This window comes from Chiroxiphia lanceolata, chromosome 15 (assembly GCF_009829145.1).
Source record: "Chiroxiphia lanceolata isolate bChiLan1 chromosome 15, bChiLan1.pri, whole genome shotgun sequence".
Classification (NCBI taxonomy): Eukaryota; Metazoa; Chordata; class Aves; order Passeriformes; family Pipridae; genus Chiroxiphia; species Chiroxiphia lanceolata.
In genome coordinates this window covers 9,492,400-9,520,082 of record NC_045651.1, presented here as the reverse complement: position 1 = coordinate 9,520,082, position 27,683 = coordinate 9,492,400, and the positions used below count along the sequence as shown (strand labels likewise).

The window sequence follows — 27,683 nt, the reverse complement described above, 5'->3', positions numbered from 1 at the left end:
TATTCATTTCTCTTTGTCATCCCATCAAGAAGTTCTACATTGTGACTGTACATCCCAAACTGCAGATAGTGTAGCATTTGAATACATGCTAAAAATTAGGCAAGTATTTAAAAATAAAAGATGCGTTGGCAATCACTTAAAACAGTTTGTGAAATAAAACTGAGGCTGAAGTTGCCAAAAAGATTATTTGTATTGGTAACCTCGGCCTTGTAAAGCATAACATAAACAAAAACATAGTGACAGGTCGGTGCTCAGGAAAAGCTGATGCTTCACCGAGTCTTATCTTTTGTTTCCTGTTGCAGCACGGAGGTGTTGACATCATGTTCCTGCACATGCAAAGTCCAAAAAGCTCGGGGTTCATAATTCCATGTTGGCACAAATAAACAATTTTTGCCTGTTGCTATTGATTTTCTGCTGTCCTGCTTCTCTCCACTGAAGTCGATGTCTGTGGGGAGCCAGGTAACCAGGCAGTCCCTGCAGGCATTTCATGGTACATCCAGTTTTTTGCTTTCCTATCACGTGGCTTTCAAGTGCAGCTTGCAATGAAAAAGAGCAGCATTCAGAGGGCTTTAGACTGTGTGTAACCCACTCCTTAGGCAGAAAGTTCCATGAGAACCTGGAGGAGGCTTTGTATGACAGTATGGTTAACAAAAACATCGTGAATGCCAGGATAGGGCTTCATGCATTTCTACTGGAGTCAAATCTCTAGGGAAATGAGGTTAGTGGCAGTGGTGATGATGATGATAATAGTAAGTAATGCACACTCCCCTTGGATCTCGGCTGACTATCAAGACAGACTTCCTGATGATGAGATGCATCTGTCTGTCTCCAGTCTCTTCAAGGTATCTGCAAGGCACCATTTTTTGCAATTACAAAGGACTGCAGATGAGAACATGCACCATAAGAAGCAATCCAGGAGCATTCGTCCCAGACTTTTGTCTCTGATTTCCATAATCATTCTCTTCTCAACTTCTCAGACATTAGCAAGCCAAATCTCAGAACAGCTCTGTCAAGTGCTGACAGGGGCAACTCAGAAGCCTCCAGTCTTTTTGTTTTGCTGGTCATGCTGTGCCTTGTTTGCACGAGGATGAGGCAAGAGGGGGAGAGGTCTCTGTCACATCCTGCTAGGGATAGATGGGGGTCACTAAACAGATCTGTTTGCTTCCAGTGGGGACTGACACTCTGCAAGAGCACTTTGCCAAGGGATTCTTCATGAAAACCACGGAAAGCACCTGCCCCAAACTGTGCACCACCGCTGTCTGGGGAAGGGGCTCTCTGCCAGTTGTCAAACGGAACTGAAGCAAGACCACGGTGATGTTTGTGGCTTTTCTCTTGGCCTGTTGCTGGCAATGTCAGGTAGAAAAGAGGAAGGGCAGCCCTGTGGGCGGTGCTGGTTTGGTTGCAAAAGGTCTGGTCTCACCTCAAACCTCTGCTCTCCTCTCCAGTTGTTCAGCTACCACTGGCCGCGTTTCTCCCAGTAAAATAGGACCAGCTGTGCTCCCCTTCCTCCCAGATGCCATATGGGCCACTCTGCTTTCTGAGAGAACAAAAACCATCCCAGTGCACTGACATGTCTACAGGAATACCTTCTTTGCTGTTTCAGGGAACACCAAGTTTAATTCCAGCAAGTGATTAGGCAATAGGCTTTGGCAATAGCAGGACAGACCTCCCCCCAGCACGTGGACTTATGACCCTGCTGTGTGAGAGCAAACAAAGTCCAACACATCTCAGTGCACTCAGGTATCACTCAAAAACATCTCTTCATCTGCTGAAGTCCAAGCGGAATTTGATATTTGCCACAATTTGGGATCACCATATACTTCTGCACTCTCCTATCTAATCACATACTCACCTGAGGATGGACTAAATGTTTGTTTTGATTGTTCTCCACGTATTTGATAATGAGGAAGCAAATGCTCCTTGGCCCATTGTCTCTCATTCTTGGGCTGGTTTATTATTCCTGATTTTTATGATTTTATCATTGGTCTCGTGATATGGAGCCATTCAGGTTTACTCACAGGTGCATTTATCATTCTACATGACCTATTTAGATTATGTACAAATGAAAATAACCTTTGTCCAAGGCATTTATCTTGATTCTTTTTTTATAAGCTGCTATTTATTGGTGTTGTAAAATGGGGTCACTTTTCATGACATCAGTGTTAGAAACTGACTCTAGATTCATTTCCATGAATTACTTTGTCCCAGATACACTAAGAAATGAGCAGGATTTCTCCTTCTGGTCTCTTCTAGAAGGGAAGAAGGTTTCTTGAGCACACAGAACACTAGCAGGTCAGCATGCATGAAGCCTGTAGATCACTCTCAACTGAAATTTAGGAGGAACTTTGTTACCTAGCTCCTGTTGATAGTACCTGAAACCTTGACAATCTCATCCTTAGACTGCATTGAGCTGTCTAATAGAAACAGCAGGTTATATCCTAGAAAGTTACAGTGAAAGTGGCAGCTTCCCGACCCCATGAGATGCTCAGGGCTGGGATGGTGAGGGTTGTTTAGGTGATCTCTGTTCTGCCTGCAGGAGCATTTGAAGGAGGAAGGGGGAAGGAGTGCTCATGGCATTTCCCCTCTCCCAGTGGGAAATTGCCTGGCAGACAGAGCAGCTTTAGGACTCCACTGGGTAAGTTTGTCACCTCACCTCTCCACCTACTATGTGTGTGTAATGCTCTGGCACTGTAATTGCCACATAAGCCATCAGGCATCACTTTTGCCAGAGGATTTTTTTTTCAGCCTTTGAAAACAAAGTTAAATATAACAATTTTTCTCCTACAGACAGAGAAACTGAGGCACAGAGGATGTGAAGGACTTGTACAAGGTTAGGCAGCAAGTCACAGGCAGTAAATCACCAGGTGTCCTGATTTCCTCTCACCCATGCGAATCCCTAGAACTTGCTATCTCCTATAATAAAGCTTAGCTCAGAGTCTTATTTTGAAATGTAATTAATATGCAAGTGGTTTGATCCCTTTGATGGAAGATTCTATGTAATTGCTATCATACTTTAAATTAATACCTCTAACTGTTATGCAGCAGTAAAACGAAATATGGATAATTCATTTGCTATTTTTAGGGAAAGGACTGAGTATTTTACTCCAGGAGTTTTAGGTTACAGACATTTTCAAGAGAAGAGCAGTGAGATTTCTGCTGCTGTTGAAACACTTAAAAAGTGAGGATTAGCAAATATACAGTGTGTTCTGGGATACTGCCTTTGTAGGGGTGAGTTCCCCCAAGAGGATGACTAACAGCAGGATGTGGGACATAATTTGCATGTTCTCTGACTCTGCTGCAATCATTTGTGTATTGGATACTTGAATTATACATTACACAGAAGGTCGCCCACTTGCCAAGCTGACAGCCCTGCTGAACAGTGCACAGCCCTGGATGGGGACTGATGTTATTTCAAGAAATGGTTAGTGTTGGGTTCAAAAAGAAATAGCTCTGTGGGTGAGAAGACTTGGAATTTGTCACTGAATACTTTGGGGGTTGTTTACTCATCCTGCACCACTCTGACTTTCACATTTTTTGCATCTGCTTCTATTCTTCTCCTGAGGTGAATTTGATGCTGTTGGTAGGTGCTATAGGACATCCCTCCAGGCTCCGGTGCTCTCTGTACAGGACGTTCAGCCTGGGCAGTGGCAGATTCCCCCTGCTCTGCCTGCTGAGGCTGCCTCTGGTTTTTCACAGAATCACAGAATGGTTCATGTTGGAAGGGTTGGTGGGTCACTGGTGCCACCTCCCTGCTCAAGCAGGGTCATCCCAGAGCACATGGCACAGGATTGTGTCCACATGGTTCTGGAATATCTCCAGTGAGGGAGACTCCACACCCTCTCTGGTCAATCTGTTCCAGTGCTCCATCACTGCACAGGAAAGAATTCTTCCTCATGTTCAGGTGGAACTTCCTGGGCATCAACTTCTTGTTGCCTCTCATCTCTGTTTTTTTAAGAAAACAAGAACTTCCTTGCTCTCATTGCAGCCTACTTGAACTAGGCTTCTTCATGGCAGAAAGATACCAGTGGTGCTTTTTCTACCATCCCACTCAAAAAAACCCCCCAAAACTACTAATAAAAGCCCACAAACTCATTTTTGTATATTGTCTGTCCAGAAGGAAAGATCTGAAAGCATTTCCCATCTCAGAGAGCCACTACCTCTGAGAAATAATCTTTCAAATATTGAAATTCAATGAGAGAAGTAGTAATCACTTTTCCCCTTTGAAACATTACTTTTTCTGTCAGTACTGACCGCAAAAAAAAAAAAAAAAAGGAAATTATTCTAAACTAACTGACAGAGCACACTCACCTAATCATCTGATTAGCTTTCTTGCTGGTTGTCACACTACCTTGCTGTACCCTGGCTTAAAAGTCAAGGCCTTTGGGGCAATGTTTATGTTTTACTGGTTCATGTGTATGTACAGGTCCTGGTGATATCCAAACTCAGACAAGAATGCCATTGGCTGGTGATGCTTTGTGACCTGCCCTCAAGGTGCAGACTGAAAGTTGCTGGTCTATGGAAGAAGGTTACTGAGGCATCAGGTCACAGCTGAGGTGTCCAGTCTCCTGAGTGTCTGCTGTCAGTCATGGACAGGACATGACACAGGCAGGAAAACCAGGGTGGCCAGGCCCTGCTCATGTTACATGTTTAGATGTCCTCCCAGATTTTATTTCCCAAACAAAAGTGTTGTATTTAGTAACAGGTTCCAATAAGCTGAACTCATTCCTGTGACTCTCTTCTGCTTAGGACTGGTCACCACTGAAAGACCCATGACAGTGGGAACCATTTTATCAAATGCCTTCTTCCAAAACCTGTTTTTCAGTTGGGGTCCATAGAAAAGACATGAAGAATTTTCTTCACTATTTCCACTGAGAGCTCAAATCTTTAGGTAGAATTGTTCATTAGACCACATTCACATTTCCCCTTCCCTTTCCTTCTCTTCTGCTAAACCCATGCTGAGAAAGCAAATTGGTTGGTTTCAAAGTCTGAATTGAAGCTGCAAAACCCCAATGAGAACCTTTGAACCTTTCTCTATGGCATGATATTTTTTTCTCCCTGTGCTGTGGGGACTGCTGGCTGACCATCAGAGCTTTCAATATAAAATGTGTTATGATGAGTAATGCTAGATCTGCTTATCTTATTCAAGTCCCAATGCCTCCAAGGCAGGTGGATTCTGGGAAGGTGACCATGTGCCTCATAAACAGTGGCAGTAGAAATCAGAGCCTCTCATCTTCCCTTAGGTACAGAAGTACACACAGTTGCCTGCTCTCCTTCCCACTGAGTCAGGCTCCTGCCTTATGTAACTCAATGTTTTTCCATTGAGTCCTCTAACCCACTATTCCCAGATAGATTCCCAGGAAGACTGTGAGCACTCCACTCCCAACCTACCCCAGGTGTAGTGCTTGGCACGGCACGTGCTGCTGGTCTGGGTGGGGGCAGTGGCTCTGTGGCCCCCACAGTGGCTCAATACAATATTCCAATGGATTCCAGGGAAACTGCAAACGTTTACACCAGGCAAGAGGCCGGCCTGGAGCAGCAATTCAGATATTTTGTCACTGACACTTTATAAACAAAAGTCATTGGTTTTAGTGTAATGTACCATCCTCCTATTTCTAAGTAAAAGATACATGACAGAATCCTCAAGGGGAAAGGCTGTGTGAGTAATAGCAATGGCACAGAGCCTGCATCCCAACCAGCATGCCAAACAATATTCCAAGAAAATATTTCTAAGTTACAAAAGTTGCGTAAGAGTGATTATTATTTTTAAAGTACAAAAAACGAAGTCCAGTTACTAAAAAAGCAAACACGTATTTTTAGCCTTGCTGGTCTCTTGATCTCAGGCTAATGAGAACCATCTGCTCTGGGACTGGCTGACATTCCTGGTAAATAACCTTTTGCTGCAACATTCCAGATGTTTCAAAGGCTTCTTTGCGAAGAAGAGTTTGTCTCCCTGCCTGTCAGTCTCCCTTTCTGTCTTTCCTGTCCATGTTTACTTCAGGAATATACATTCCTTTATTAAAAAGTTTTTGTTAAAAATAGCTTGTCAGGATTTTTGGCTAATCTTCGTTAGGATTCTTGCCTGCTAGCAGAGAATGAAAGCTTTCATTCTTTAGGGCTGAAAGACTAAATTGGAGATCAGAGAAAGAAGTTGAAAGATTTAAACTAAAAAACACACCAAAACTTGGAGATGGATTTCTACCCCATCTTGATCCCTCTGAGGATTCCAGCTATTGAACAAACATGTTTCTTTTGGTAGTGAGAAATGTTAATGTGACAGACTTTTATGGAATGCACAAATGTACTTTATATGAACAAGATACCTCGCTACAAAACCTTTGCATCTCATTATGTAAAAGAGTCTTCAGGTTTGCTTTGCTGTCTCTGCCGTGATATATCCTGGTATAGGATATTTCCTTTGCAAAGGAAAAGATCCCTGGACGTATTTTTGTTCCAGCTGAGCTAAGCTGAGCCAGAACGTTGGAAGGAAAAAAAGTGGATTTAAAACCATCCTTTAACCTTTCTGTTATCTCCACCTGGAGTCTGCCTGAAATCTGATGTGTTACAGCTTCATTAATACTGTAACTTGGGCTGGGTACAATTAGATAAGAAAAGGTTCAGTGTCAAACCTCCCACTCAGGTCCCCAAGCTGATGTCTGTATCACCCGCTAACGGTGCTGCTCAAGAGTAATGAATCCTTACTCAGGAGTAATTACCCTGGAGAATGTACTCTCCGGTGGGTAATTCCTTTATTTTAAAAATTTCGTGTCACTCCTGAAGTGTAAAAGCTCTAGAAGGTACAGGAGAGTCTGTCTGTTGGTTTCTGGAGGATTTGGGGCTGTGAGGCTCCGCAGTGCTCTGCTGTGGCTGGGGCACTGCGATTGCAAACTCCAGTTCTCCGAGGTTCTGTGGGATGGGACACACCACAGAACTGAGCTAGTAAAGGGGTTTTAGCAATCTGTCCTTTGTTCTTTTGTTGCCCGTTATCAAATTTGTTTCATAACAAGGCTTCCTGAGCTTGGGGGATTTGTGTGTCCTAATACTGGTAATATGATTTAAATATTCTGATGATTCATTTTCACTCCGGAGAGCTGAATCAGCCATGGAGAACTTAACTTGCTTCTCCCAAACCACTACCTTTTCCATTCTTTCTCGTCATTTCTATAAGAGGATGATTCATGCTCCTCTTGTATTACCATCTGAGAATGCGCCCGATTCCTTTAACTAATTTCACTTCTTGTCCTCTTTTTCAAGAAAAAAAAAGAGTGCCGAGAGAAGTATAGTGATTGTTGATCGATGAGACATATCCCACTGGTGAACCTGGCACGTGAACTAAACCTGAATCGAAAAGAGAGGAAAAAAAGAGGAAAAAAATACCTTGAATTATTAAATTGATCAGAGCCCAAACTGTGAAGTTCAGCCCCTGGCTCACATTTCACATGTTTTCGAAATTCTGTTCACTGTTCTGTTTCACTGTTAAAGTGAGAGGTTGTGTTCAAGTATGTGTGTTCAAATATAACCAGTATAATGGGGTTTTTTGATTGTTTAACAGTATTTTATGTAGTTATTCAATTCTAATTTGTTTTCTCTGGTGCCTGATTATGATTGTGACTGGCTCAACCAATTAACTGGGAGATGGCATTAATTATTGATTTACCTGATTACATGCGAGAGTTCTCGGAGACGGCCAGAAGACATATAAGAACATAGGGAAATAATTATGCAGGGCCTTGGGAAAACAGCTGGACTCTTGTCCCCACTTTCCATCTGAGACACTGTGCTTCTCAGCACAGCCTTGCAGTAATGAGATGGGTTTTAAACTCAGAGAACATCTCTGCCTTCCCTCTCCCACTGCCAGTGCAGCCCTCACCAGACCCAGGGTCCCTGTCCAGCTGAAGCTGTGACCATCGTGGGGCTCTCTGGCTGCTCATGGCATCCAGGAGCTGCCACACTCGAAGGAAAATCTCCCTCAGCTTTCAACCCCTTCCATTTAGGGCTCCCTCACCCTGCTGCTTTATGAGATTTTAGTGGAAAGAGAGGGTTTTTTTATACCACAGCAGCTGTAAAAAACTCTCAGAAGTGTGTTCCTGCGAGTGTCCCTTTGGCTGGGCCTCTGTCTAAACAGAGCTCTGGATTTTGTGTGGCAGCCGAGGTGAAATCACAGCTTGTGACAGGCTCCAAGAGCCACAGGGCGTCTGTCCACACGTGTGGCCACCCCCAGGGAGAAACATCCCATGTTTGGGCAAATTCACTTGAGCCAATGCTGCTGTATGACCTCACTCCTTGTTCATCCCCACCAAGAAACAGTTTGTCCAGCACACTGGAGAAGGGCAGAACAAACACTCCATGGACTCACCTGAAGGTTTCACAGCAAGGCAACGAGATCAGCTCAGTGCTGAATTTCATGGAGTCAGGTGGGCCATGAGCAGCGTGGGAGGGTTGTGGGTGGTCATGACAAGGCATTTCATGGACAAAGAAATGGATCATTAGATTCCTGCCCTGGATATCATACCCTATCCCACTCCAGTGACACCGAGAGGACGCTACACTGTGAGTCACTCTGCCCTGTGTGTTCTCATGTAATTCTGAAAACAACACAGTGGGCCAAAGTTTGGCTTTTTCCACAGCCTAAAGGTTTTCATATTCTAAACAGTTAAGTGTTATTCTCCCCTATGACTAACGCTGTGTTTTCACTAACCGCTATTACACACAAACATCACCTCACTCTATCACATGAGAGAATCATGTCATATTGCAAACATTTTCACAAACTGCATAGCAGAAAATGAATAAGCGGTTCTGTAATTAACAATATGGGGGTATTTTTTAACAGTTAGAAACTAAATACAAAGATTGGCTATAAACACCTTGGGAGCTCATACTAAGAAAGCGCAGAAAAAGATACATGAGTAACAAAGGGACTCATTTGGAACATGTGCAATGTAAAGTTTCTTTGTATTTTAACATCGATTTTTATGAAGCGTCACTCCTGGACTCCTGGGTCCCCACACTGAGTTACTCCATAGTCCAAGAATGCAGGAATCATGGCTTTTGATAACAGAAATCTCACTTTATTTCAGAGAGTTTCCAGTTGCTTTTGCTGTTGCATCCTCCCCTTCTGTCCCCTCAGCAAATAACCCCTTTCAACGCCATTAGACGGTGAGACAAATTTAGATCTGGAGGATGGCAGAAGTGGCTCGGATGAGCATTGGGAGTACAGTAGGAGGACCTGCCTTCTGGGTCCTTGATTCCTGCACTTAGCACAGGACTTCAGGAGGAGACAGAAATACCTTTCCATCAGCTCTGTGGCTTTCAGCCCTGAAAGCCCTATATTATTCCAAGCTGACTTCATCCGCCGAAATTTATTTGTGAGTTGGGAGCAGTTAGTGTGTGTGAGGACTCTGAGCAGGAAACTCTTTCCCACAGTAGCTGGTTGCGCTGGCTTTACAGAGCCTTGCACCCACGATCTGGTGGGAAGAGATGTAGCTATAGCTAGTGGAGAACAGGTTTGTGGTCCCTCCAGGACAGGTAACAAGATGCCAGACTCCAGCTCTACCCATTCCAGCTCTGTTCCATCCTAATGGGCAGAGTCATCCCAGGCTCAAAATCAGCCTCTCTGAGTGTACGTGTGCCACGTACATTTATGAAGCCTTCATCTCTTTGTAAAGATAAGAAGAACACAAGAACAACATACAAATGGCAGTGCCTCAGCAGCAGCTCTTATCTCAATCTTTATGAGAGTGGGTGCTTCTGGGAATCTGAAGCTCATACATAGTCACTGTGCCCACAAAATGCTGACATCACATGACAAGCAATAAACCCAGAGCTCATGTTTCTGGGTAGGAGAACACGCCTCTCCCAGCTTCTTGGTGCGAGGTACGTCATTTGTTTTCAATTCAAATTCAGCCTCCTCCCACGGAAGCCTTGCCTTACCCTACCAGCCATTAGAGGATGTTATTGAGAAAATACACACTCAAGAAGTAGGAAGAATAATTTCCCATAAGTATATTTTATTGTATATCTAATACCTTTCATCTTGAAATATGAGAACTTTACAAATATAGTGATTTTATTGAATAAATACCCTCATGCCTAGTGCAAGGCATGATTCATAGCAGATTAATAGAGGCAATTAAATGTAAGATTAAATTGCCTAAACCATTTGCCCTACTAAGCTGATCCCAGAGCTGTGAACTGTATCAGTGCCACTAATTCCCAGAGATTTTCCTTTGGAGGCAGGTATTTAATGATTTTGAATATCAAATCCATGGTATCCCAGACTGGCTCTCTAATGCCTGTAATCATGTTAAAAAGCAGCACTAAGCAACTTGCCCGAGGCAGCTCAGTGAGTCACTGGAAGAGAAAGCACAACTTCTGACTTGCATTAGCTGCTCGAGCAGACTTGCAAAATTAGGATGGGGGACTGTCCACGCTGCAAGCTTCCCAAGTGTCTTGGGTTTCAGGCCATGACAACCATATGTGACAGGCAAACACACACACGTGTGGGGTCACACAGTGCCGTCCGGGCACCTTGGGTCGCGTCACTGAGCGGCAGATGCAGAGCTCTGGGGGCCCACAGGAGCAGGGGTAGTGCTGCCTGCAGCGTCAGGAAGTGACGGGAGCTGAGAGCAGCAGGGAAAGGCTCGTGGTGAGGAGCCTGGAGTCCAGGCAGTGACCACTGTGGTCTGCAGGACAGGCACCCACTGCTGCCAGCACCTGCTGTCCCCACTTGTGCCACAGCTCTGGGAGCAGGAGGCACTGAGCAGTCTGGGGCAGGCAGGGAAGCAGTGAGCTGAGATTTCCTTAGGCAGGGCTGAGAGAAAGGGGTTTTCCTTATTCCCCAATATACATCAGATGTGTCCTCAGTTGAAATACCCGAGCTGCTCTGCCAACAGTTTTCCACTCAGCAAGGAACACTTATGCATTGGACATGTCACACGGAAATAAAGATGTACCAGGTTTTCCAGCCAGTCTCTCCAGGAGTGAGACCCCAACCCTAGCTATTGGGACTGATGATTCTGCCTCCCCATTCCCCACCTCATCAACTCCAACAAGAAAATCTGAGGCAGTCTGAGCTCAGCTAAACCCTGGCCAAAGGGTTAAATCTCAGGATTTAAATGCATAAAAAATAATGTTTTCATTGCAGTGTGAGTCATCAGTAATTCTATACTGTTTGTGCTACTTACTGCGACCTTTCATCTCTGAATCATTTTCTCTTTCTTTCTTTTTCTTTCTTTCTTTCTTTTTCTTTCTTTCTTTCTTTCTTTCTTTCTTTCTTTTCTTTCTTTCTTTCTTTCTTTCTTTCTTTCTTTCTTTCTTTCGTTCTTTCTTTTTCCCTTCTTTCCTTTCTTCCTTCCTTCCTACCTTCCCTCCTTCGTTCCTTCCTTCCTTCCTTCCTTTTCATTTCCCTCCATCCCCATGTATCTTTCATGTCTTTTTCCTTCTGTTTCTTATGAATCTGTGTCTCTGTAAAATCTGTCCAAATATTTACAAAAGGAAATGCTGGGTTGTGAAACTGAATTCAGAGAAAATGTTACACATGCTGAAGAAATGCATCCAGCACGGTTTCCAAATGTTCCCACATGCATTTTTGTTCTGTGTCTCAAGTGTTGAGGCTTGATACTTCATATCTTTATTCAGGCAAAACTTGCACCAAGGGCAGCGAGATCCACGCTCGGGTCAGGTCCAGTGGTGCTGTAATTCTGGCTTTGCTGGAGCTGTTCCATTTGATTTTGGCCATGGGTGACTAGTTAAAAACCTGAATAACCAGTGTTACTGGGTAACTGGTTTGTGCAATGGGCCTGTTCCAGGCCACGGGTTATCTACACTTGTCACCAAGCTGCTGACAAATTGGCATCCGTGTCAGGCTGTGCAGAAGGTCTCTGCAGTCTCTGTTACCTCTGAGAAACATCAGCCAGGTTGCACTGGGAGACCTGAGGTCTCTGGAGAAAACCAGACAGGTCTGGGGTCCTGCTGAGATGAAGACAACATGCTTGGCTGGGACATGATGAAATTGCCATGAAGTCATTTTCCCAAGAAGTCTGTAATGCCTCGAGTGAGGGCTCACACTCCTGTCGTCATGGACTTGAACATGCTTTGGCAGAGCAACACCGTTAAAACCCTGAGGGGATAAAGGGAGTCAGCAGTGGGTCCCATCTGCTTAAATCAAAGCATCACCTCCCACCCCCACACTTCACACTCATGTTTCTATTATTACCCTTACAAAGACATTGTGGCCCAAGTGCAAACACGGATTGTTCGGGAGGAAGGGGTTAATTTTGTATTTCCTGGCTTTTGTTAGGGCAGGAAAACTAACCCTTAAGAAAGTCATTGGAGTCAGTCTGAGCTTCTAAAAGCCACTTCGGCCCTGTTTTGTATTTTCCTTTCTTTCATTCTTATGGCAGGTTTATTTAAGAAAAGAAAACAAAAATAAAGCAAGGAAATAGCTAGTCCAGGATTATAAGTGACTAAGTACACACTGCCACATGTGATGAATTTTTTTCTTCCTGATTTGCACTGGGTGTAAACAAGACCAGATTCAAAAGTCTCACAGTTACATAAGTGTATCGAAGAGCAATTATCGCTGTTGTGGAGGTAAATTCCCTTTGTGCAACAGATGGGATGTCACCCCTGCACTGCATCAGAGCAGCCAAGGTACCTGGCCCACAGTGTCTGTCTCATATTCAACATTTGTGCGATGCTGGTTAACATCATGATGAGAAAAGTGGTTGTCATTGAGAGCACATGGTCACTTGGCTGGCCAGGTGTCAGACATGGTGGTTTTCTCCAAACTGGGGGAAAAAACATCTCTGTCTTATAGCTTTGTTTTTTCTGTGTAGGACACTGAGAGGGGTTTAGGACAAGAAGAGAAAAGCCTGTCAGTGGCACAGGGATACCTGTGTCTGTGAGCCAGGGCTGGCTGTTCCCACTAACTAACATGGTGCTGTGCCACTAGCACATTAAAATACTGGTTTCCATTCAAGCATTCAAGGGAAGTCTCCCCACCCATTGCTGCTTCTGGAATGTGCAGGTTGGAGTAATGCAACATCCTGATCAAGTTCCCTGGGAAAAGAGGTTGGTTGGATGGGGCTCTGAGCAACCTGGTCTGGTGGAAAGTGTCCCTGCCTGTGGCAGAGCATTGGAATGAGATGATTTTTAAGGTCTTTTCTAACCCAAACCATTCTGTGATTCTATGATTCTAAGGATGTTCCCAGCTTAAAATCCCACGGGGCTACTTTGCTGTGGCTCAGCCAAGTCTTTCCCTCTCCTGTGCTCCTGCCAGGTGATGCCTTAAATCGCTCCTGCATCACAGTCCAGAGGAGTAAAGTGAAGTGATTGCTGGGTACAGACCTACAGAAAGGTCAGTGTCTGAGGTCCATTTCCTCTAGGAAAAGATGATGAATACAGTCCTGTCTTGTGGCCATCTGTTGTATTGGCTTCTGCTGCAGAAAGTTGGCAAGGAATCATCACTGAGAATTCCTGCTGTTCAGCTCCTTAGAACCATCTGGGTAGGCTCGTGTTGGACAGATGACATGCAAGGTCACCAGAGCTTGGTCATGGCATGATGTAACAGCGATATCACATCTTTTGAGGTGCTGGTTTGGAGCGCATCTGAGGACAGATGGTGTGGTCCCTGCCTGCCTCCCGTGCACTCGTGGAGTGGAGGGACATGTGTCACCTGCCCAACTGGTGGTCCCCATGATTCACGCCCAGTGACCCACCATGGATGGCTGGGGGGTCCTGCTGCCAGAGTGGGCGACGGTGTGGTCGAGCAGAGTCATTTCCCAGCACCAAAGCGTATGAGTGTTTCTCTTGCAATCTGTTTCCAACCCGCTGTTAAAAAGAACAACAATAAATAAATGGAATGAAAAGTGCAATCCTGTGTTTATTTTTAAGGAATGTGTTGAAAAAACAGATTTGCTTTGAGGCTGCAGTTCTGGCAAAAACCCCACTGCTCAGCAGAGCAGAGACAGCCCTGCAACAGCGGGTGAGCGGGAGCTGCCACTCGCTCACCTTCTCTGTGCCCCCTCCTCCTGGTCCCTGTGGGAACATGGAAAACCCTGGAGATCTCCACCAGATACAGAGCCTGGCTGGTCTGAGGTGGTTAAAGACTGGGGGACACTGGTGGGGGAGGAGACAGACGATTTGAGGAGTGATGGTTGGAAAGCCTGGAGGCTGGTGGGGCAGGAGAGTGGGAGAGGAGCCCTGGTGTGAGGGGTGGATGGAGAGATCTCCTCTGAAGGGGGGAAGTGAAAACAGCAAACTGCTGAAAGGGATGAAGAAGGAGCAGCTGGGAACAGCAGGGCAGTGTGGGGGGAAGAGAAATTGTGGGGAAGGGCTGGGGGAAAGGGCTTAAATGGGAGGAGGTGCTGGGAACAGTGGTGGCTGTGGGCAGTGAGTGGCTGGGAGATGGAAAGCCTGGGGAGACATGGGGGGGAGGCAGGAAGGGAAGGCATGAAGGGGAGGCAGGGGAAGTGGCAGCAGCGCTGACTGGAAGTCCTGAGTAAGAAACACCCGAGTGGCTTGGTGAAAGCCAGTCATCCACAGAAAAAAAGAAAACTTTTGGGAAGTGCTGATGCACTAACAAAGAGGGGAAAAAAGAGACCTCCCACCACTGTGCTGCCAGTTACTGGGCAGCCCCAACCCCTGGGGGTGATCTCAGTGGGGAAAAATGAACTTTGCATGGGTCTGCTACATTTTTTGCCTTACACATAAAACATGATGGGAACAGCTCTCAAGTATCTATTTACATAATAAATATATACAAATATATGTATATAAATATATATTTGTGTAGATATGTCTGTACATGTATATATGCCTATGCATGAATACAAATATATGTATGTGTATGCTGGTCCCTTTATACATATGTTTTGGGAGAAAAAGCACAGCAGCACCCAAGGCTTGACAGCCCTCCACACTGCTGCTCCAGCAGCTATGTCCCCTTGATCTCTGTGGAAAAGGGGGGAGCAGCCAGTGCTGAGGTGTTGGGGGATGGACAAAGGCTGCCCCAGCCCAAGCCTGGAGATCCAGCAGTTGAGGTGACCCAGCCCAGTGGCTCCTGGGCTGGGAGTGGTGGGCACAGGGGTGGGGGGTGTGAATGGTTGGGTGGATGAGCGTGAAAAAGGGCACAGTGTGGAAACATTTAGGTTGGAAAAGACCTCTAAGGTCATTGAGTACAGCCTTTAACTCGCCACTTCAAGTCCACCAGAAACCCATGTCTCTGTGGTCCCATGTACCGCATACACGTGTATATATATGTTTGTGTGTTATATATCATAGAATCACAGAATGGTTTGGGTTGCAAAGAAGCTTAAAGATCATCTAGTTTCAACTCCCTGCCATGGGCAGGGACACCTTCCACTAGACCAGGTTGCTCCAAGCCCTGTCCAACCTGGCCTTGAGCACTTCCAGGGATGGGGCAGCCACAGCTTCTCTGGGCAACCTGTGCCAGGGGCTCACCACCCTCACAGGGAAGAATATCTAACCTAAATTTCCCCTCTCATGTTGAACCCATTCCTCATTGTCCTGTTACTCCAGTTCCTGATGAACAGTCCCTCTCGGGCTTCCTCGTAGGCCCCCTTCAGATACTGGAGGGGGCTGTGAGGTCTCCACACAACCTTCTCTTCTCCAGGCTGAACAATCCCAGTTCTCTCAGCCTTTCCTCATAGCAGAGGTGCTCCATCCCTCTGATCACCTTGGTGCCTCCTCTGGACTCACTCCAAGCTCGTGTCCCAGCTGGGTGCCCAGAGCTGGAGGCAGCTCTGCAGGGGGGCCTCCCCCGAGCGGGGCAGAGGGGCAGGATCCCCTCCCCTGCTGCCCACGCTGTGGGATCAACCCAGGACACACACGGGGGGTGTTTCTGGGCTGTGAGCGCACACGGCTGGATGGTGCTGCGTTTTTCTTCAACCAAACATATATATATACACAAATATATCTGTGCATGTGTACATACACGCGCATCTGTGTGTCTGTCCGTGCGCGTTCCCGTGTCTGTATCTCGGGGGGGGGGCGGCGCGCGCGTACCCGCCTGCGGCCGGTGACGTCACGCCAGCGGAGCCGGGCGCGCCCCCTCTGGCGCGCGGCCAGGGTGACGTCACCGCCCCCTCCCGGCCCCCTCCCACGTGACCCCGCTCCATTGAGAAAACGCCGTCCCGGCGGCGCGGCCCCGATATAAAGGGCGGGAGCGGCCGGGACACAGGGACGTCCCGGGACAGTGGCACTGCCGGCACACACCGCGCCTGCCTTCCCTTGCCCCTCACCCCGAGCCATGGTGAACCTGCGGGTGTGCGCGCTGGAGTGCGAGGCGCTGCGGGCGCTGCTGCTGCAGGAGCGCGGCGCGCAGTGTCTCGTCCTCGACTGCCGCTCCTTCTTCTCCTTCAACGCCGCGCACATCCGCGGCTCCTGCAACGTCCGCCTCAGCACCATCGTCCGCCGCCGCGCCAAGGGCGCGCTGGCCCTGGAGCACGTCGTGCCCAACGAGGAGCTCCGCGCCCGGCTGCGCCAGGGGCTGTTCCACACCGTGGTGCTGCTGGACGAGCGCAGCGCCGACCTGGACGCGCCCAAACGCGACAGCACCATGCTGCTGGCGCTCGGCACCCTCTGCAGGGAGGCCCGCGGCACCCGCATCTGCTTCCTCAAGGGTGAGTGGCCCCGCGGCCCGTGGAGGGGACGGAGGGGCTGGCTCGGGGAGCCTCGCTCGCCTCCCGGCCCCGCGGCGCTCACCCCGCGCCCCTCTCCCCGCTCTACCCCCGCAGGAGGTTACGAAGCCTTCTCGTCCGCCTGCTCCGAGCTCTGCACCAAGCCAGCCGCCCCCGCCGGGCTCAGCCTGCCCCTCAGCGCCAGCCCCGCGCCCGGCAGCGCCGACTCGGGATGCAGCTCCTGCGGGACCCCGCTGTACGACCAGGTGAGCGGGGACGGGGTCCGGCACGGCGAGGGAGCGGGGGATGCCGCGGGACACCGGGCAGGGGGTAACCGGTGGTCTGTCCTCTCTGTTCCAGGGCGGGCCGGTGGAGATCTTGCCGTTCCTGTACTTGGGCAGCGCTTACCACGCCTCCCGAAAAGACATGCTGGACGCTTTGGGGATCACGGCGTTAATCAATGTCTCGGCCAACTGCCCCAATCACTTCGAAGGGCACTACCAGTATAAAAGTATCCCCGTAGAGGACAACCACAAGGCGGATATCAGCTCCTGGTTTAACGAGGCGATTGATTTCATAGGTAAATGAGCCCTCTTTACAGTCTGTTCTTTTTTTGGGTTAATGTATCCTGGGAAGTGACTTTTGGGCATTGTTTTCCCCCAGTAAAACCTATATTTGAGATTGGGGAATTTCATCCCATTGGAGAGATATACTCGGGGGAACATTTCCCTTAATTTTATTTTACCCAGAGGCATAATCTTAGCTTCATAAAGCTGTTTGAAATCTTGAATCAAGAAGCACTGGTCTTGCAGAAAAGAGTTAGTGAATTTAAGCGGATCAGTATTAAAGTAATCTTGCAAGACTGCTAAAGTGACCTGGAGGAGCTATTAGTATAATTGGAACTGGAGCCCAGAATGAAAATAGCTGTTTTCCTCAAGACAAAGACTCCCTTTGTCTCAAAAGCTCCAGGTGCACCTATTAGGAAGGGATGGATTAAAGAAATGTAAAACAGCAGCCTGTGCTTTTTCCCACCTCTGGAAGCAGTGGGACTTGTTTGCTAACTGTGTGCTTTAATTCTTTCAGACTCTGTTAAAAACGATGGAGGAAGGGTATTTGTGCACTGCCAGGCTGGCATCTCCCGGTCTGCAACCATCTGCCTTGCTTATCTCATGAGGACCAACAGAGTCAAACTGGATGAAGCCTTTGAGTTTGTGAAGCAGAGGAGAAGCATCATCTCCCCAAACTTCAGCTTCATGGGGCAGCTGCTTCAGTTTGAGTCGCAGGTCCTTGCCCCCAACTGCTCAGCAGAGGCCGGGAGCCCCGCTATGGCAGTACTGGACAGAGGAGCATCCACCACCACAGTCTTTAACTTCCCGGTCTCCATCCCTGTTCACACCCCGTCCAGTGCTTTAAGCTACCTTCAGAGCCCCATCACTACTTCCCCGAGCTGCTGAAAAGCGGCTGAAAATGTGGTCAGAATTCAGACTTGCTGTCTCAGAAGTGCAATAACTACAGGGACAGTGTCACCAGTCACTTGTGTTTTGTGGGGAGTCATTCCTGCATCCCAGAACGGTGTCCTAAATGGAGAGGAGCTCACCCAATGCCAGAGAACCGGGTGTTTCTGACTTCTCAAGCAAATATCTGGATGTCTACACAGAGATCAAAGGACAGTGGCTCTTCCTGAGCTCTTCTTCCTTGTCTTCTGTCTGTCCTAGGCCTGCTCCGTGTATAGTAGCATGCTCACCAGTATTCCCATTCCTGGACACTTTGAGCAACACTGATGTTGTCCCCTTTTATATGACAGTCCTATTTATTTATTTTTACATTAGTGCATTGTTGTTTGTTGGTTTGTTGTTTGTCTTTTTTGCCTTCACAAACGTAAAGTTTCAGTTCTAGAGAAACCAAATACCTCAATATTTTTTGGTACTATAATCCTGTGTGTGTATATTTGTCAGCTCTTCTTGTTTCCCAAGCACTGACGTGAAAGCACCAGGCGAGTGCTTTTTTGAGTTGCCAAGGGTTGTATGTTTGCTGATTTATTTATGATGTGAAATAATATATTTCTTCTTATGAAGACATAGTTTTGTTACATGATTATAACTTTTTTTATACAAATGGAATAAATTATGATATTTCTATTGATCTGTATTATATGTTCTTTAAAGTACTGCATCTCACAGTCCCAAAACTCCTGTGGAAGCTCCCTGATCAAGAGCTTTAAGAAATCTGAATCTTCAACTCTACTGGCCTCAGGGTTTGACTTACAGAAAAATAGGTTTAAACAACATAATTGACTAGAAACTAGTGCAGCTTCTTAACCTGAGCTTTTCTTTGTCCCCATATAATTATGTGCAGTGGCAGTGAGCCAAGGCTGATTTCTCAGCTGTGAGGTGAATTTGGCTGTAGTGATGGCCACAGAGCTGTAACAGTTTGAACCAGCTGAGACTTGGGCACTGGGCTACAGTGAATTTAAAATAGTCCTTCTTCTAAGAAGGAGGAAGAAGACTCTTTATTCCTTGTGTACTTTTAATGCTTCAGAGGTTAAGTCTAAAAATTAACCTGTTAGTAACAGATCTCTAAGGCTTGGCACAAGTTCACAGGGTATTTTCTTTTTCTGTCCCACCTTCTTAATTCCTTTTTGCAACTCAAAAGCCTCTGGTGTCTGGAGTGAGGTATTTGGCTTGCTGGGCCATCTCTGTAAACAAACTGGGGCATGACAAGAGATCAGGTAACCAACAAGTCACCGATTCTCTTACCCAGACACGAATTCTTTCCTGCTGGAGATTATCACTAGACTGACTTGTATCTAGTGTTGCAGCTGAGGCAATGAAGAGTTTATGTAGCATAGCAAAAGCCAGCCAGGGGAGCTGGAGCAGCAGCACCATGGGCAGGAGCTGCAGGGTGAGAGTGACAGGCAGCAAAGGGAGCGGGGTTAATGTTGGGTGCTCTGGCAGAACTGCACCTCTCCATGGGCTGTGTGGGGCAGGGCAGTAGCACTGCTGTGACATCCCCTTGCCCCTGGAAGCTGATGGGGATGAGATGCAGCTGAAAGCTTGATTTGCTAGGCAGAGTAGTAATGCTAGTAAAAGGGAGATGGATGCTCAGGGAGCAGTAGGACGTTGTGTTCCCATTTACTCCAGAAGGGAGCCACTAGTCCCTGCAAATCTAATATTCAAGGAGTCAGATACTATGTTTGCCCTGTCAAAAATGGTTTTGCTTGGGCAGACAGCAGGTTGTGACTGTAAAATCAAGCCATTTGATCCTAATCAAGGCATTGTGATCCTAAGTTTATAGATGAAGATTTCTGTGAGCATAAAGCAGTTGTGCTCTTGTCATGTAAGTGGAGACAAGCGAAGCACCACAAACTGCAGCCGAAATCCTGCAAGTTACTTGGAGTATTAACGGTGCTAAAATCCAGGACTCTCCTCCTGGGAGAAGGTGCCCTTGAAGGACGGGATGATGCACTGCTGCCTCTGAAGTTCTTCCACGTGAGCTGCCCCTCGGATGCAGCTCTGTCGTCAGCACTTCGCGTCAGCCGTCGCCAAGTTTCAACCTGACACCAAGGGATAAAAAAAAAATGGAGCGGCTAAAAGGAGGAGAGATCCCTGGGCGCTGAGAATGGAGTTAGAAACCCTGTTTTTTCCTAAAGTGTACCTGAACCTCAAAGTGAATATCCTCCCCAAAGCCTGTGCCATGCTGCAAATCCTGCAAACCCCCTTCCTCCGTGGAAATTCCCTTGGCACGTTGCACCTACCACTGCTCTCCTGGTTAAATATGCAAGACTGACTACGTGAGCCTTTTTACACCTGCAGTAAAGGGTGGAACAAACTTTCACCTTCAAAGCAAAGCAGAGCTTGTTCAGTGGAAAAATACAACCTTGGCAGCCCTGGCCATGCAACTGATAAAAAAAATCCTGCCTGTTAATCGCAATTCAAACAGAAATCCGCTCCCCGGCAGCCGCAGGAGCTTGTTTATGTGTTTCTTGGAACAATAAAACTCATTACCTGGCAGCCGATCAGCTTTTATAACCTAAGCAGGCACCTGACAGAGGGGAGCAAAAGAGAGCTGCTTCAGCACAAAGCCCTCTGTGGATCAGCCAGCCAGGACAGCAGGGCTGCAGTCCCAGCAAGGCACCGATGTGCACTTCCAGCTCTGTGCACATCCAATGTCCTTTTCCAAGTCTTTATTGTGATCCTTCTGCTGTTCTGTGTAATCAGAGTCTCACAGTGCCCAGTCTCAGAGTCCTGCAAACTCTGGGATTGCACCCAGATCGCACATAGCTCTGTGCAAACAAGGGGAGGATAAGGGGGGAAGAGATATCAGAGTGAGAATACCAAATGTGATCCTGGGGCGACAGTTTTGGGGAAAACGGATGGGCTCAGCTGAGGGGTTTCTGGGAGTGGGAGGGAAGGAGTGGGATGGGATGGCTGGCAAGGTGTGGGGCAGAGGAGGAGGCATGAACTGGGATACGAGGCATGAGGGGTTGAGATGGGCAGTGACAGAGCTGGAGGATGCCTTGATGACACAGCTTGGCTGAACTTTTCCTGCTGTGGATGTGTTAGGGAGGCATTTTTCCTTCTTACCCCTTATTCTCCCAGCTTTGCTGCTTTGTTTGTTTGGAATATCAAGGCACGCAGCTCACCCTAGTTTAGGGCTTTGAACTCCCATTTCCCTGGCTCCAACATGAGCTGGCTGTCCCACTGTGCTAGCAGGACTCAGCTGAGACCCATCCATAGAATCCTGGCACACAGCAGGCAAGCATGGGGCTTTCAGTTTATATAAACCTGTAGCTCTACAGTTGCATACATCCCCATGGAAACCACGAGGAGTTTCCCCTTGGTGAGAACAACAGTAACATCACTTCCTGCTGCTGACAAACCAATTTGTCATGAAGTGATAAAAAGGCATGTTTTGTGTTTTCAGGAACTGGCTCCGGGCTTTGTTCCTCTCAAGCCAGAGGCTGCTCACCCGCCCCGAAGGCAAACAATGGCCATTGTGTGCTGTGCAGAGCAGGGATGGGGACACACAGACAAGACCTTCGGGCCCCCAAAATGCCAGAGTGTGGCCACTGACACCCCAAAGGTTACAAAGAGAACACATGGCAGCACTTAACCCTACACATGGGCCTCCATCCAGCACCCATAGATGGGTCCACACATCCAAAGGGTGTCCATGGCCGACCCACACAGGGACACAGCACATGAGCCACAAGTAATATTCCCAGCAAGATGCAATACTCAGGGGTTACAGTATATACCCAGTTATCACATGACAAACAGACACAAAGCTCCAGATTAGACTTGGGTAATCCCCTTGTCTCAAAGCTTTTGCCTTTCTTTTGTAATCAGCACTTGGAGAGGCGCTGGGTGTACTCAGGCTTAGGGACTATCCTGTATTAGTCACTCCCAGGAGCAGACTCGCAGGGCCACAAGGATGTGTGATGCCATTACGTGGAAAAAAGAACATTACATCCAGTTCACACACAGGCAGATTTTGTTTGCCTGGTTACCACCTGGGTTTTTAGCTCTGCCTGGCTCCAGGGTAGCAGAAAAGGCACTGAGAGTCATTTGGAAGCGGTGTTTAAGTGCAGCCCCATAGATCCCACTCCCCAGCTCTGCAGATGAGTCGCAGCGCGATGGGGAAGGACAGAAGCTTGTGGTGTGTGACTGTCTAGTGTGGTGAGAAATCACTACACCTCAAACCCCATCTAAACCTGTTTCTGATCCTTTTGCTTGTCCAGCAGCAATGTCTGTGACAGACACCTACTCACAGTGCAGCCAACGAGACTCCACGCCTTGGCATCCACAAATCTGCTCCCATCCAAGGCTGTAGGGAGGTTGGGAAAACAGCTTAAGCACAGCCTCAAATCCACTCATGCTGAAAGAATAAATTAGCTCTGAGGTTTGTTCTGCATGTGGTTACCACTACACTCTGTTTACTACAGTGCAGAGCCAGAGGTCACAGCTGATGGGGAGCTGGCAACCCAGCTGGGAGGCATGGACAAGGTGGACCTCATTAGCACCTATGAGGGGCATAAAAGGTTAAGTGGGAGCAAGGTATTAAAGGAGGGAAAGCAACCCTGATATGAGAAATCTGAGAGTTTGGGGGAGAAGAAGAGTCTCCTGATATTTTGCTGATTTAATTGGTGTTGCTGTGGGGACTTCAGCTTGGCCCTGCTGGGGACCTGGTTCAGGCTGTGGCCATGTGGCTCTGAGCACAATCTCCAGGAAATGAACCTGAGGGGAAGCAGCTGAATTGCTCTGCTGCTGGGGTGGTTAATGGATTTCTGGTTTTGGGAGCTACTTCCCATTTTGGAAGGGCAGTTGTACAAACCTGTGCTTGTCTGGAAAGCAGCGCCAAGGTGCTACATGGAGCAAGTTGGCTCTGTTATTGTAAGACTCATGGCCAAAACCAGGGGAAAAAGAAGTTTTGTTCTTTGTCCTTACATGGTGTGGGCAGCCTGTTCTCCAGGTGTGGGTTTGGGTTTTTTTCCTCCTTGTGGGAGTTTTCATGTCCAGGGTTTTCCCGTTGCTGCGTGTGGCTGTTCATCTCTCTTGCAGTGCCAGGCTGTGTGTGCTGAGCCTGGCCAGCACCGGGGCACAACTGAGGGGGCTGAGGGCTGGCTGAGGGCCCCCGGAGCCTGATGGGACGGGGGTTTCCTGAGTGGGGCTCTCAAGCTCGTGCATTTGCATGTGTTTCCTGCCAGACGCGGAGATGACTCGCTCTGGGCTTCCCCTCGGAGCCGCTGGCACGCAGGGGAGTGGGCGAGATGAGACACCCGTGGGCAGCTTCCAGCTCACCTTCAGCCCCGGGGCCTGGCAGTGGGTGGGGGTGTTCTCCAGGTGGGTGCTCAGCGGTGATGGTTTGGAGTCCGGAGGACTGAGGGTGTTTCAAGAGCCAAAAGGGAAGATGCTTGTGGATGTGCTTGGCCTGTGGAGCGGGGATGAAGCACAGCTAATAACAGTGGACATTAGTAACCCCGTTACATCTCACCCAGGTCTTGTTTGGTGCTCAGGCTGGGTGAGTCAGGCCTGTGGGAACAGTAATCAGCCAGTTCATTCCAGTATCCACATTGTATAGACCATGTTGGGGCTACCACGACTGCTGCAGAAAATGCTTCATTTCTCATAAAAAGGTTATGTATGACACCAGTCCCTCTCATTTCAATACCTTTTCGTTCCCAAACTATAGGCCATGTTTAAAAATAAACTCCCAGAGGACTCTAATATGATGTAGTTGCCTTCTAACTCAGTAACCAGTTGGCTACAAATTAACAGGTTCTAACTACACAATTTATTTTTTGCATTGTAGTCTGTCTCGGAGCCCAGTGTAGCTCCCACTTGTACTAAAATAAGAAACTACAGTGTTAATTTTTAGACTTTTAATATCTGATATAATTTAATTTTATTTGAAAGGAAGTTTTTTTGTTCCGCAGCAATTGTGGTTATATCTAATGATGGCTTTTTCATGCCTTTTACACACTGAAAAGAGGTGGTTTATTTTCAGTATATTCTCTAAATTCCTGTCAAAATATCATCTATGGTAAAATTGTTTCACACATCAGTATAGTGTTCTTTCAGATCTTGTTAAGGTTCTCGTTAAGGCAGCTGGGTCATAGCACCCTGTGGTTTTGATGGCAGGTTTTTCTAATGTAAACTGCAGATGTTCATTATCTCTAATAATCTTTCCTGAGACTCTATGATACTTGCAGACTTGCAAGTCTGCAAATACTTGCAACTAGTAACTTCTTTCCTTTCTTGTCTTCTGCGATGAGATCTTGGTGATTGCAGATATATATATTTCAGGGGCTTTTGGGTGATAAGTATCTTAAAAATCGGAACTATTGTTTGCAGTCCCAAATGCTGCATGTACAATCTTTTGTCCAGTGACAGGGTCTGAGGGAACAGCACGAAGCTGTGTCAGGGGAGGGTTAGGTTGGATATCGGGAAAAGGTTCTTCCCCCAGAGGGTGGTTGGGCACTGAACAGGCTCCCCAGGGCAGTGGTCACGGCCCCAAGGCTGACAGAGCTCAAGGAGTGTTTGGACAACACTCTCAGGCACGTGGTGGGATTGTTGGGGTGTCCTGTGTAGGGCCAGGAACTGGACTCAGTGATCCTTGTGAGTCCCTTCCAACTCAGGATGTCCTATGAATCCATCTTGCATATAAAATACATGACAAAAAGATGTGAACTTTGCTGCTTTTCAGTGATTTAAAGTGCCCAGCACTTGTTCCCATTAGCCAGGCAAGGGGAACACTGTCAGTGTAAACAAGAGGCCTAAACTATGTAACCATGGCTGGTGGGTCTTTCTTTTTCAATCACATAAGCGTTGGTTTAAATGTTACATTACAGGATGTTTTCTTGGTCTTTGTTGTTAAAACAAAGACATGAGTCCTACACGCGTCGGCTGCGATAGCATCAGTTGTGAACTCTGTCTGTGTCTGGGCACATATGGCATTTCCTCTGCCTCGCTGGGCTTTACTGGGAGATCAAAGCTCCCAGCCGATGGTCCGGGTGCCAGCCTGGCTCTTCTGCAGCCTGGAAGGATCCTGGAGGGGAAATTTAACTTAGCAGTTAAGAAGAAATTCTTCCCTGTGAGGGTGGTGAGGCCCTGGCACAGGTTGCCCAGAGAAGCTGTGGATGCCCCATCCCTGGAAGTGTTCAAGACCAGTTTGGACAGGGCTTGGAGCAACCTGGTCTAGTGGAAGGTGTCCCTGCCCATGGCAGGGGGTTGGAACTGGATGATCTTTAAGCTTCTTTACAACCCAAACCATTCTGTGATCCTATAACCATGTCTGTGTGATGGCCACTTCTTCCACTCCCCTGTTTAGGTGGATGACACCTGGCGCCTCAGGAGAGGAGATGACATCTGGAAACACCTGTAGGTCTCATTGATGACTGAATATGAGGAATCCAACTGCTCAGGGCTTTCCAAAGTGCACTAATGCAAACTGCAGCATCAGAGTTTAGCACAGGGTGAGTGGGACAGTCGAAGCTGGTCAAATGTTGAAACCCTGTTGGCTGCTGTAGCTTGGCTGGAACGTCTCTTGCATCACCGGGATGCTTTGAGCTGAAGGATTTCTGGCTGCCCTGGGAGCTGTTCGAGGAGCCAGCTGAACAGCAGGATCGAACAATAGTCCCCACCCTTTCCTACTGACTGGGAGGAACAGAAGGAAACAAAGCTATTTGCAAGGAGAAAAAAAAAATCCTCTCGATCTTTGTCTTTCACTCTTCCCACTCCATTAGGAGATTTTCCTCCCTCGCAGAGCCAGCAGACATCTCAGCGCTGAGCAGCCCCCAAATTTCAGCACCTTCCCTTGTTTCTCTTTGTCCTTTAAATGCCAGTCCGCAGGCGCCAATGAAGATGGTTGTTTATAACTGCCTTTTGTTCCTCTGTTTACAGCTTCCCTTCCAGGCTCCAGGGATGGCTGACGTCAGGGTGCTCCATTTGGGCTCCTCATACTTTTATCTGGTGTTAATGCCTTCCATGAGCGGCAGGAATGTGGAGTGCACAGGGAGAGGGGGCCCGAGGAGGGCAGGAGGCAGGCAGGCAGTGCTCAGTCGGGCACAGCGTGATGCTGCCCACCCTGCCCTCCCTGCCAGGCACCAATTGGTTTGCTGGGGAGCACCATGGTCATTTATGGCCTTGCGAGGGGAGGGCCTGCCCACTGGCACCCTGTCCGTCTGTCCAGGCAGCTGGCACGGCCGAATGTGGCACCACGAGCTACGCGCTGAGCTATTTTTAAGATGCCTGGGCTGCATCCCAAGTATAGCGTGCTCTATTTCTGGTGCAAAATGATCTTCCTGGGTGGAGGGCGCAGAGATTTTTTTTGTATGAAACACATGGGTTTGGAGACAGGGAGAGAAAGAAACAGCTGGGCACAACTGGAAGAGAGGCACAAGAAAAAGCAGGAAGAGCTGGTGGCCGTGAAGGTCTCGCCCAGAGGGAAAGATCTGTGCTTGCTCCTGCTCTCAAATGCTTGTTGCCAATGGTTTGCTCATGGATCAGGAATCAAAAAAGGTCTGGGTTTGGTTTACAGCTGGGGTTTGTTGAGGACACTGGAGGGCTTTGCATTTGTTAGAAATAGGCTGCTGGGGAAGTTTGAGATTCCAAAACATTTAATGGGGCTGAAAGGGATGAATAGGGATGCTAAATGCAGAGCTGTAAACTTGCTGGTTGCTTTCACCAATTTTGGACCCGCTTCTAAATCCAGATCAACTAGATCTCAAGAGCAGGACAACACCATTTGTTCACCAGGACTTGAAGAAGCTCCTAAAAAGAATTTACCAAAAGGTGTTGTTTGTTTACTACATGCCTTGCAGTGATACCAAGAGGCCCAGAATAGTGCTGCAGGCTCCATTATAGTGGGGATGTCACATTCCTGGGGTAGCAAAAAGAAAGCTCTGCTCCTGCCTCCAGGTGCTGAAGCAGATGGACTATGGTCTGCCAGGCTTCTCACTGCAGGAACCTATTTTTACAAACAGAAGCTGATGTGCAGGGCCATGGATTGACTCCTCATGGCTGTGGGTTTTGCCAGTGCAACATCTGAAACTGGAGGTCTGAAGTGTTTCCTTCTTCCTGGGCTGGTGATGACACAAAGGCTTCTGAGAAGACAGAGAAGGATGTAAAAGAGTTTTCTTTGAAGTTTAAGAAGAATTTGCCAGTCTTAATTTTTCAGCTGCCTTATAAGGACCCTCTCTGCAATGGCAGTTGGCATAAAAAGTACCACGATGTGACACTAATCGTGGTGTTAATTCAAGTCCTGTTCTCTGAAACCTACTGTTCTTTTACCTCTTCTCACTTGTGCACCAGGAAGAGCTTTTCCTCAACCATAAATTCAAAGTGGAAATATTTGGCATTTCCAAAATCCATCACAAGACTGACAGCTTTTTCTTTGTGATGTTCTTTTGGAGGAATATTTAGGTTTTTAGAGACTGGATGAAATGTTTCTGACTTGTGTTCGCATTTAGAGCTAGGCACTCATGTCCAGATGGGGTCCTCCAGGGGGAGAACTCTTTAAGAACTCTTTCTCAGAAAAGTCTCT

The 27,683-nt window shown here is 47.5% G+C and overlaps 1 protein-coding gene and 1 long non-coding RNA gene across 3 annotated transcripts; both read left to right on the top strand.

Annotated features, from left to right (window-relative positions):
- The first annotated feature begins 30 nt into the window (after positions 1-30).
- Positions 31-27,483, top strand: LOC116794526. Its single transcript, XR_004359821.1, has 3 exons — positions 31-41; positions 8,145-8,149; positions 27,363-27,483. It is a non-coding gene; the product is annotated as an uncharacterized LOC116794526 (long non-coding RNA).
- On the top strand, positions 16,141-18,788 carry DUSP1 (dual specificity phosphatase 1). Of its 2 annotated transcripts, XM_032703256.1 has the most exons (4): positions 16,141-16,643; positions 16,758-16,906; positions 17,001-17,220; positions 17,724-18,788. In XM_032703256.1, the coding sequence occupies exons 1-4, from the start codon at positions 16,271-16,273 to the stop codon at positions 18,092-18,094; spliced, it is 1,113 nt and encodes a 370-aa protein (XP_032559147.1). In that variant the 5' UTR covers positions 16,141-16,270; the 3' UTR covers positions 18,095-18,788. The 2 variants fall into 2 exon arrangements, with proteins under 2 accessions (XP_032559147.1, XP_032559146.1); XM_032703255.1 differs by having other exon boundaries at positions 16,187-16,906.
- Positions 27,484-27,683: the final 200 nt, after the last annotated feature.

Coding starts and splice junctions, on each gene's coding strand:
- DUSP1 (XM_032703255.1), top strand. CDS start 16,271: ATGGTGAACCTGCGGGTGTGCGCGCTGGAGTGCGAGGCGCTGCGGGCG. Junction 16,907..17,000: donor GGACCCCGCTGTACGACCAG/GTGAGCGGGGAC, acceptor TCTCTGTTCCAG/GGCGGGCCGGTGGAGATCTT. Junction 17,221..17,723: donor CGAGGCGATTGATTTCATAG/GTAAATGAGCCC, acceptor TAATTCTTTCAG/ACTCTGTTAAAAACGATGGA.